Genomic DNA, 11,082 nt, shown 5'->3' with positions numbered 1-11,082 from the left:
ACAGAAGACATGTCCTTGATGATGAGTACTACTACCTTGATTAGAAGTTCAGAAAGCTGCCACATATCAGCAACATAAGATATTATGGCCCCATCTGCTGGAGATTCTGAGAGGGCCGTTGGTCTTATGGCCTCTTTTTTTTTTTAGTGCTCAGTATTTTGCCCTATGACACTGCATCATCTATGTGGGTGACATCATCTTTGTTGAGAACACAGCACACACATACAAAACTATTGTGCATTTTAAATCAATTTAAGGACAAATATGTCATCACTTTCTAATCAAATATTGCATTATAAAAATATGTGTACAATATCTACATATATTTACAAGACTTGATACATATATTTTAAGAATAAAAAAATAAAAATCAATACATATAAAAATCACCTATAATATTCACTAACAATAATCACAAAAGGCACCAAAGAATTATAAATAACATTGAATAACCAATAGATAATTGGTTTATCTTAAAATAAAATTACAGCAGTTATATATATTATATATTAAACAATAAGGTTACTCATGTTTGTGTGAGCCCATTGATCAATGACTGTTCATCAATATTAATTGAATTCATCAATTAATCATCATTCATCAACCCTAACCCTCCTGTATTAAGTTTGTGTCTATGTAACGGTAATCCTCGTACCTCTTGAGCTTGCATGAGGAAATGGCCTGTTAGTGCCGAGGTTGATTAGGAAGTGAAATGATTTATGCAAAATTGGTTTCTCTTCTCTAAATAACATTTCCGTACTGTTTGCATGCATGCATTTTGTTTACACAGGCATATCTTAAATTGAACTATCAATTTCAATGTATACTGTAACAAGATATTCTTATTGTCTTATTAACAAATGAAAAATGTATCAAACAAGATGCTACGCACACAGCTTTGCCTCCAGCTCCTTTTCAGCACAACTCATTCTGTCCCACCTTTTTCTGACAATGTCCTCAACTTGCTCTGACGTGTCTGACGTGATGACACATTTACTCTAAAACATTTTATACCATTTAACTAGCTGAGTGGCTAATACACTGTACATCATACAGTAATTGATACAATTAGACATACAGTATGAGGTGTTGGGAGTAGCTGTTTTTGTCACATACAGTACTGTCGACCACATGCTGGTCACGTTTCATTTAGCCTCCCGGCGTAAAGTGTCAGAGTTACAGTATTGCATCATACTGTACAGCATTGTCTCAAGCTCCATTTTCAATTTGCCTGGGTCATCCCTCGAGAATTTCACAGCACAGGCTGTTGGGGAGAGAAAGAGAGAGAAAGGATCTACTACAGTTTCTTTTCCCATGACGCCCTATGTCTCAGTCCTGTGCGCCATTGTTGTTGTTGATGACTTTCCTCTTGCGAAGTGTCACCAGGTCATAGAAGGGATCCTTAGTGATACTTGCTCTGAGGAAAAAAGATTAAGAGTGGGATAAATAAAGTGAGCAAATCTCATTCCATGTCAGGGTCACTTAATCCATTGGATTGACAACTTCTGATTGGTGGCTCCATTATAAGGCAGATAATTAGTGAAGTCTACAGTATGTACAGTGGTATGTGTTTTCAGAGGCTTCATGGGCTGTGGTTCTGACCTTATGGACTCTATCCAGTCGTCTCGTTCCTCTGCTGTGGCTGCACTAAGCCTGTAGGAGTGATGTTTCCCCTCCACCACCTTGCCTCCATTCTCCGTCTTACACGCCTTGATCTTCTGCCCCTTGGGGTGAAAGATCTCTAGACAAAACTGTTCACAAACACACATACACATACACACACACACACACACACACACACACACAGGTTCACAACACATAAAACTAAATCATAAGGGTATTTACAATCACTTGCAAAAATGCATTCTTTATCCAATCCTGTAATGGTTTACTCTAATTACGCATAAATTAAACTAATTGATCCTCATTCAGAAGGGAAGCTATGACTCATGCAATGCTGTCACAGCTAATAAGGTAGCTGTGATGTCCAAATAAAGCGAAATGCACTGTACCAGTTTGCTTGGTTCTTCTACCTCTCTGACACCCAAGTTCTCAAGAGGAATGATCCCAATGGGGTCTTTATCCTGAGAGAGAGAGAGAGAGAGAAAGAGAGAGAGAGAGGTGCTTTGGTTTAGCAAGAAAATAAAGCACTACTTTCATATCGTATCCACAATGTATCCATAATTCCACCTATCAGAATATCAGAAAGTGGCCTACTCACTGTGGTATACTCAAAGTAGTACAGGCAGCTGTCTGTCAAAATAAACCACCTCCTCTTCCAGGTTTTCACTCTGCCCCCTGCATGGATTAAAAGGTTTTATCAAACAAAATGTCATCATATCATGGTAAGATTAATAATCTCTATCAATCTTCCTATCTCCATAAAGAAACCAGATCCTCAGGTCAGTTTAGTATTTGTTTGATAATGACACGACAATAACACAATTCTCTCTCAGATTGTGACGCTGCTGATCATCTCACCTATTTTGAGCAGCCAGCCCTCTCTGTCTGGATTGAAGAATGTGTGTGTGAGGTCATTCCCATCATCCTCCGGGATTTTGAAAGGCTCGTTCCGAATACTCTCATACAGTTTCTAGATATCATTTGAAGGGTTACAAAAACGTATTTTTAAAATGATGATCATTTAAGACTGAATAAATACTTCACTTGAAAAAAAATCACTTGAAACTTTGTTCGGAAAAGCATAGAAATGACAAGATCAAACATCATCGCACCCTTAAATCGCTCATTGGCTAAATCTGCAGTCACTCTGTGTGTTTGAAGTCAAAGGAGAGTTGTTTTGAGTGAAGACATGACCCTTGACCAACCCCTGACCAACTGTAACCCCCATATTGGGCCCTCACCAAGAGCAGATCGTTGGGCAAGTCTCCACCGTTGTTGATGCCCCTGTTCATACTGATGAAGCGCTCCAGTGTGGGCTTGTCCTTCACACTGGGGTTGTGAAGACTGGTGTTTAGCATGATGATGGCAAAGGACAGGATATAGCAGGTGTCTGAGGAAACACAAACACAAACACACACACACACACACACACACACACACACACACACACACACACACACACACACACCGACTGTATCATAATCACACTTTCAACTCTGTATCATAATCTGCAGCACAAATGCACAAATGATGTAAAGCCAGCCCCCCCCCCCCCCCCCCCCCCCTCCAGGCTCCAGCCTTTACCTGTTGATTGGAAGACCCCTGCGTTGCAGTCACAGTAGCGTGTGGCGAAGGTCTCCATCATCCTGTCAATCTTCTGAGCCTCACCAGGGAGTCTGAAACTCCACAGGAACTGCCTACAGTGAGACAGGAAGAGGAAGGAAGAGACACTGTCAAACACACCAGGGAGGGACCAATGTGATTCACTCTATGTTAAAATGATGTTTGTAAGGGAACATATTAGTGCAAATTTACCTCAATGCCTGTACCAGATTCAGGTCGGAGAACTCATGAAGGTCTACGAAGGCTTTGAGAATCTTAAGGTGCATTTCTTCCCTGTTCATACACAAACAAGAACACATCAGCAACGTAGTGACGGATGATTATAGTTAATCCACCATCCTCATCATTATCATAATCAGCAAGGTGATTCATCACCATACCAATCAATAACACTGTCATTATACTGGTTATCATTATCCTCATCAATTCTATTGTCAGGTTTCAACAGACGGTTGTGTGTAGGTATAGACCAGTTGTAACAGCATATGGTTGTATACTGTATCTATGTTGTATACCTCTCTCCCAGGAAGTTCCCTATGGCCGTCTTGTTCAGTCCTTCCTCTTTATATAAGAACTCAGCCACTTCGTCAGCTGTCCATTCCAACAGGTTGTTTCCAACAAGATATTTAATACCCTGTAGCAAGAGAGCATATTCAGTCAGTGAGTGAATACTACATCAATTGATTTAGAACACATGTATGAATAGTAGGACATTGAAACAGAAAGTGGCCCTAAAGCAGTATTATCAATTCACAGTGGTGGTCATGCACATAGGATGTCTGAACAGTCTTCACGCCATGCCTAGCCACTGGATACAACACATCTGTTCAAATCTAATTAATGCAAACAACATATGGAATCTGCTTGCCTCTGCGTTCTTGCACGCGATTGCTGTGTGCAGGGTGGTCGTTTTTTTTAGTGTTGACCTCTGAGAGGAGATGGGGGGGGGGTAAGACTATCATTGTGGTTTCGGCAGATGCCTAGAGTATGTAGGCCTCCGCTTCTCTTCACGGAACAGGATGTGGTGGTTTTCTCACTCTCTATATTCAATTCTCGTTCTCTGCCTCTCTCTCTCTCTCTCTCTCTCTCTCCCTCTCTCTCTCTCCCTCTCTCTCTCTCTCGCTCTCTCTCTCTCTTGCTCTCTCTCTCTCTCTCTCTCTCTCCCTCTCTCTCTCTCCCTCTCTCTCTCTCTCTCGCTCTCTCTCTCTCTTGCTCTCTCTCTCTCTCTCTCTCTCTCTCTCTCTCTCGCTCTCACTCTCTCTCTGCTTCTGCACCACTTGCAGTTCTGCAGTTCAGTCATGTCTTAGCATCCATTTCTGTGCCAGATTATTTTTTTGTCGTCTAGTAGGTTACCTCTGCTGTTGCTAGGCTCCACATGGAAATATATGTAAACTATTTAAAGATACTGTACAGTATATCTTTGCTCCTTTAATGCTAGCAGGCTTATCAGCATGTCACGTGTCAATACATATCTGATACAGTCTATGATATATTGATGTTTTTGTGGATTTTAGTGTATTGCATATTGACCATGACCAAAACCATGTGACCTGAGCAGGAAAACATGCTGGGCCCTAGTCATGTGACTTAAACTCACCTTTTTGGGGTCCATGTTGAACTTCTTTTTCCCACATAAGAACTTCTTGTTCCTCACAACATTTTTACTAGGGATAGACAAATTCAAATGAGTGGGCGGATTAACAATGGTTAATGATGACACACTTCTCCATGGGTGCTATCAACATTGAGATGACGTACAGTGAGGTGTGGTGGTCCTGCCAGGAACATGTCACTATGTTTCATGCTGCTAACATACTAGAGGTCTACCACTTTCTTGTCATTGCAACTAAAGAAACAGGAAACACACAAACACAAACACCCACACTCATACACCCGCACTCTGCCCTATTCCTTCTCAAAGCCATAATGCCTTTTTGAGGGAAGGAATTTGTTCCTCAAAAGGACAATATAGTATACAACTAAGGTTCACCTGCATGAGGAGGTGACCACAGGTGGAGGGAAGTATCAAGTATGACCCCCTCTCTCCTCCAGTCACTGTAAGTTAATGCCTAGGAGGGCATGACCTATCATGCATGTGGGAGGAGCCTCAATGTAAACATGAGTGTAAAAGTAAACAGATGATTGAGTGCTTAAACTACTGTATGTGATAATCTGTCTTACTTTACCAGATTTACAGCTACAGTGGCTGGGTATTTACAATGTTTTTACTAAAGTATGCTTTGCAATGTATTGTGGCTAACTTGAAAAGAGGAAGAAGCCCAACAGGCCCATTGTAACCTTGTAACCATTGTGAAAGCTCAAACATACTTCTCCTCGTCCAGCTCAGTGTTCTGGATTTCCGTCATGACGTTCTCAATCTCCAACCTCAGTTTCTAAGAAAGAGGAAATGATGTTGATTGGACAAGAGGTGACATTATGACACTATTACATTATTGGAGCTGTAGCTGTGGCAAGTGACTCATACCGGGCATTGGCACAGTACATTAGACGTCATTCTATTCACAAAATTGCAATCCTCTAAGATGTCATACGTTTTTGAAGGGGGCCTTGTGATAGCTATTGTGAGTTGTACTACAGTCCACAAAATGTTGCTTCAGTGTGATTTTGCATAGTGCTTGTTGAGAGCATTAGCCACAGTACCTGAATATCATCTAGCAGGTCATTCTTATGAAACTTAATAGTTTCAATCTGCTGAATCTCCATTGAGCTGAGGTTTGTGGAAGCTGTGGAGGATACACAAATATTCACTAACATGAATACATCAAACGATACAAACTATATACAAACTATATACAATCAAACTTTAAAGGACTTCATGGTCAGCAAATGCATGGCTGAGCAATCAGACACAGCCATTGATTAAAAAGCTTCCTACAGAAATCAGACTCAAAATATTTAATTGTTACTCAGAAAATTGCCTTGACAACCACCCACATACCCACGCTCTCACACACGTAACTGCATCCTGCCTTTCTCAGCACTTTGTTCACAATAATTGCTGAACTTGTCTTTGTACAGAGAAAACCACAGTAGCCATGTCCATTAGTAGCTGATATATGGCTTCTCTTTTCTTCTTATCAATTTCTCACAGTTCTTACTGTAGATGAGACTCATGCTATGTCACCCAACACACCTATCATTCATTCAGTAGTCAGTTCTCCTTTTTCACAGCCAAACTACATAGTGCAATCTGTAATATTCCATGCCAAACCCCATCTGTATATGCTTCCCAATATGACTGATTCATTTGGTCTGTGTAGGTAACAACATTTCAAAAGATTTCTTGACCCTCACATATGAGATCAGTCCAGAGGCAGTGTGACAAGATGTCCCTATACACAGTCTGGAGATACTTCCCAGCATGGATAGAGACTAAAACTTGTGTGAAACTGAAATGGTAAATAGAGCAACTCTCCCCACTTGAACTCTTGCAGCTGATTTTACAGCACAGTATACTGTAAATATCATGGTGGGAACATTAGAAAGCATTAACTAACTGTAGACTCAAACTCTCCTGACACATTTCTACTGTCTCATCTCATTGAAATCATTTAGTTCATCATTTATTTAAGTCAAAGTAAAATAATTTTGTTTAGTCACAGCCCTACTACTAATCTGACAATTAAATGTAACAGTGACAATGTTTGATTAGACTTAAACACACCATTAGCCTATTTGACATCAAAACAAAAAAGTGTCATATTCAGTGACGTTAAATGTTATTGTACAGAATAAAAGCCTACCTTTTCCCCAGAGGAAGCTGTCTTTTCTTCGGCAGCCCATGTTGCTGCTGATGGAGAGTGACTGTGGCTATACAGGAAACAGTGTGAAAAGTAGGGCAGATGCTAAACGTACCAAGTGACACTGATCAGGCCTCTTCCAGTCAATGCTACCCAAATACACTGTAGAGACACTGTGTGTGTATGTATGTGTGGGGGCGGGGGTGATCGAGTCCTTGATGTCTGGCCCCATCTAGTGAAAATACGACTGTAGTGCATTACAGTACAGTGACCCAAGCATCTCAAGTGTATGGGCAAAGCCAATAACTAAATAAGATAACATTTGCAAACTTTTGAGTAGCACGACTCCAGATAAATCACTGAGCATTTTATCAATACAATGTTTGTGATAATATAGATATCTTTATTTCACATACTTCCTCCTATCAGAAATGTGCATGGACTTCGACCGCAATCATTTCAAGCGCGCCGCGCTCCAACACAGTAGTGAGCGCGATATATACGGGGCGGTGGACAAGATAGAGGCAAACTTATTTCCTGTCTTGCACATGATTTAACTTTGTTGTCATTATTATTTGCTTAATAAGTAATACGTCGTTTAACTTGCGCTTGGAAAATGCAAGCCATAAAATGCGTGGTGGTTGGAGATGGGTGAGTTATTATTTTGAAGTTACTTTTGTAAGCGCAAGTTCACCTGAAATGTTTGAAGTTCGGATCTGGGTGTGTAACAAATTGATGTATTGAAAACCATCTTCTTCCTGTGTTGTTTGTCATTTAAAAGCCTAACACATTTAAAAGCCTAACTTTGTAGTGTAGCCTACTTTAATGTGCACTCACTAAATAACAAAAAAATATTGTTTTGCATAATGAATTGAATTGTAAATTGTTATGATGATGCAGTAAGTAAGGTGAGACACAGCTACATAGTGTTGTGATAAGTTACCAAGGGAGAGTAATGGCAAGTTGCATTGAGATGGCATACTCTAGGTCACTGGACCAGTTTGTTACAGTGATTTAATATCTGTCGTTCAGCGTGATGCTGAAGGGAAACAGTGTTGCTTGAAGACACCAATGGTTTTGACACAATATTATATGGCTTGTCTCTGTCACAAATAGATTTTGAGGTGGTAGTGTTTTAGTGCACAGAGCCTATCTGGCTTTGAACCTGATGCCCAGAGGTCTGAAACAGCCGATCCCTATCAGTTTCAGTAATATTCCCTCCAGGCGAGAACTTCGTAGTAGAGTCAATTTTATTGATAAACACACTTTAAAGGTCCCAGTTTACATGTGGATTTAAACATCAAGTTGAGGAATTGATGATGAGTTAAAACTGACAGTTTTACCTCTAATCAAGTTGGAAGAAATTGTCTGGCAAACCAAAGTGCACTCATCAGAAAGCAGGAAGTGTCTTTGTAAAATAGTTGACACATTGAAGACAAAATGGATGCTGAGATGTAAGCAGGAGATTGGGATTAGTAGGTGTAGGCGAGAGAGGGAAATTGAGACAGTAGCTGTTGAGGACAATGGTGCTAAATAATAGAAAAAACTATGTAAAGGCAGCAGGTCTATCTGGTGCTACAGTGAGTTGAATGCGTTTATTTGACTGTTCTTCTCTTTTTGCTACCGATAAGTTCCTGTTGTGCTTTTTTGATACTGTAGGTTAGTTCCTCTTTGGTCTCTGGTTCACTGGTGAGTTCTGAGGGAGTGAAAACACAGCTATAACACACCTCTTCACTCTGCTCCAACTTCCACAACACAACCTCATTACATACGGGAGATGACAGGAACATTTATACTAGCCTAAAATATCTGTCTAAAAGTCCTTACCCTGTGGTTATTAGAGTGCTTTTTAAAGTAATATATGCCAGAGTGGTGGTAGAGTGATGGACGCCTGCAAGCATGGTACTGTGTGCTTGACGAAGGCCTGACATTTCTCAGGCATTGTGTAGTACTGGAGGGAGGATTTGCACTATTCAGCTTGCCATCAGATACCACACCACATCAGTGCTGCATAGTATTTGGTCATGCCAAGAAACCTTGTCAATTTCTTCACCCAAAGGGTGACAAGTGAAATGTGTACGCATGATTTCCACTGCAAGTTGCCCAGCTTCACTTTCAGAAATAGACCTGTCTCTACGGCATGTTGGGGGGTTGGTTTGACCTTGACAATCAGTGGGAAACTGAAGTGCATGAATTCTGAGCTGGCTGAGAACTGCGCAGCGTGGGTAGCTATTTGACAGCTAGGAGAGATGGTGAGGGCGATAGAGCAAGTGAAAACAAGAACTATGTTTCAAAGGGAGACTTCAAACAAGGCTCCCTGTGTCTCAGCTGTCCTGATTGTCACCTCCTATAAGGACCCTACTGATGCAGCCCCATGCAGAGTAGGAGCCCAAGGAGAGACAGACCGATGCTTAAAGATTCATGGGGGAAGTTCAAAGACTGAGATATAAAGGCATTGATGGCATATTGAGTGACTACCGCCATACTTTATATGCATGAGGGCTGGAGAGGCTTGTGGTTTCTCTGTGACACATTTTGGCTGGGATGCCAAAACTAATAGGCCACCAGATTTATTTTGGGTGTGGAATTTAGACTTGATTCAAAATGAATGCATTCCTACTCCCAGGACTCAGGTTGTTTGGTTTTTGTAATACTGAGGATCCTCATTTGATATGAGTTGAGTCTGGGAGCATTAAAAATTAACAGCAACAGCAGTTGGCTTTTGAAGTCAAATTTAGTAATGACTGACATCTCAGATTAATACCATGATTTATCTTCAGTTGCTCCCAAGAGCATTTTTAATGAACCAATGAATATAATATGTAAGCAAAGCACCATTGCCACTAAAAGTCATTTGTAAAATTTGAATGTGTAAATGCACCAACAGCTCAAAGGAACACCTTTTTACTGTTTCATACCAAAGAACAACCACACTCTTATAGTTGCAGATAAGGACATGTACTGTACCATGTTATACATGCAAGTTATGACAATGATATCCATGGATCTGGACAGTCAATTTATCCCTGTGTAACAGTCATTACTCTGTCACAAACTGTATTGCTTCCTTGTACTCCACGCTCATGTGAGTCTCGAACCTGCGTCCTCTGTATGCCAACACACATACCCATCACCGAAATACCCAATGTTAACTAATTACACCACCCGAAAACCGAGAAATTCAATAACGCAGATGGGGGTATTTCAACTTGAGGAGTTTATATCCCAATTCTGTTACACCTGTTCTCTCTGTCCCATCTGTGTGTAGGGGTTCCATGCGGGACAGGTGTTAGTGAGAGAGATAGAGAGAGAGAGAGAGAGAGAGAGAGCCTCATGCCTTGAGAGCAGGTGGAGAGTAGGAGGCACTCGAGCCGGGGGTCCCCCTACTTTGACTCAGAGCAGTGGCAACTGCATGTGTGTGTGAGTCAGAGGCTGGCAGAGATAGACATTGTACACTGACACTAACTTCTGTAACTTATGTATAGTATCTCTATCTTGCCCCTTCTTTGTACTATATACTAGAGAATCAATTATAGTTTAAATGTTAATAAATGTTTCTCCAGGGCTTGAATGGAAAGGATTTTGTGTCTTCTGTCAAACCCTAATGACAATCAAGTTCGAGGCAACCTTTAAGGAAAAGCTCATGGAACGTGTAGCCCAGGGTGTCACTTTGTAACCTAAACATTCCAGTTGGGATTGCTCCACAGCTGAGCATTCCTTCCCTCGTGCCTGTACATGCAGGTGCACGCTCCTCCGTGGAATTTCACTCCCAACAGCGACTCTCTATTCACTGCAGTCAGAGGTGTTTTTGAACAGTGAAATGCAGTCAGGGAAAGCTGGTTTCTGGTCACCATACTGGAGGTTGAAAGAATTCAGACCCTCTTATGCTATTTATTCTTCCCCTTGTGTGTGTGTGTGTGTGTGTGTGGATGAACAGCCATTATATTGGCATGTACAGGAGAACAGTGTCGGCTCTGTCACTGTGCCATTTGATTATGTGAATGGACTACAACAGATTTTAAATGACATACTTTCATCTGATACTTTTTAACATCTTAAATGCTCATGAATGATT

The 11,082-nt window shown here is 41.0% G+C and overlaps 3 protein-coding genes across 3 annotated transcripts in view; 1 reads left to right on the top strand and 2 right to left on the bottom strand.

Moving 5' to 3' along the window:
* apol (apolipoprotein L) overlaps nt 1–11,082 on the bottom strand; it is a 194,109-nt gene that overhangs the window by 140,317 nt on the left and 42,710 nt on the right. The gene's annotated exons all lie outside the window — the stretch shown is intronic.
* cyth4a (cytohesin 4a) lies at nt 222–7,075 on the bottom strand. Its single transcript, XM_083677835.1, has 13 exons — nt 7,011–7,075; nt 5,908–5,990; nt 5,575–5,639; nt 4,844–4,910; nt 3,762–3,880; nt 3,439–3,519; nt 3,208–3,320; nt 2,865–3,013; nt 2,482–2,593; nt 2,222–2,298; nt 2,013–2,084; nt 1,603–1,751; nt 222–1,417 (listed from the first exon to the last, which is right to left on the bottom strand). The coding sequence occupies exons 1-13, from the start codon at nt 7,048–7,050 to the stop codon at nt 1,330–1,332; spliced, it is 1,215 nt and encodes a 404-aa protein (XP_083533961.1). The 5' UTR covers nt 7,051–7,075; the 3' UTR covers nt 222–1,329.
* Nucleotides 7,504–11,082, top strand: part of rac2 (Rac family small GTPase 2) — a 9,696-nt gene continuing 6,117 nt past the window's right edge. Inside the window, exon 1 of the mRNA XM_083676302.1 lies at nt 7,504–7,658. Coding sequence (XP_083532428.1) covers nt 7,624–7,658 — 35 coding nt within the window. The 5' untranslated portion in view covers nt 7,504–7,623. The remainder of the gene's footprint in view (nt 7,659–11,082) is intronic.

Source organism: Argentina silus, assembly GCF_951799395.1.
Source record: "Argentina silus genome assembly, chromosome: 9".
In the NCBI taxonomy this organism is placed as follows: Eukaryota; Metazoa; Chordata; class Actinopteri; order Argentiniformes; family Argentinidae; genus Argentina; species Argentina silus.
The sequence above is the reverse complement of the archived record's forward strand: the minus strand, read 5'-3'. Positions and strand labels throughout refer to the sequence as shown.

What these genes read in the sequence shown, in the direction of transcription:
- cyth4a (XM_083677835.1), bottom strand. Translation starts at nt 7,050, where the DNA reads ATGGGCTGCCGAAGAAAAGACAGCTTCCTCTGGGGAAAAG. An exon ending in GGGCTGGCTGCTCAAAATAG is followed by an intron (nt 2,299 to 2,481) that starts GTGAGATGATCA and finishes TAATCCATGCAG; the next exon opens with GGGGCAGAGTGAAAACCTGG. An exon ending in ACTACTTTGAGTATACCACA is followed by an intron (nt 2,085 to 2,221) that starts GTGAGTAGGCCA and finishes TCTCTCTCTCAG; the next exon opens with GATAAAGACCCCATTGGGAT.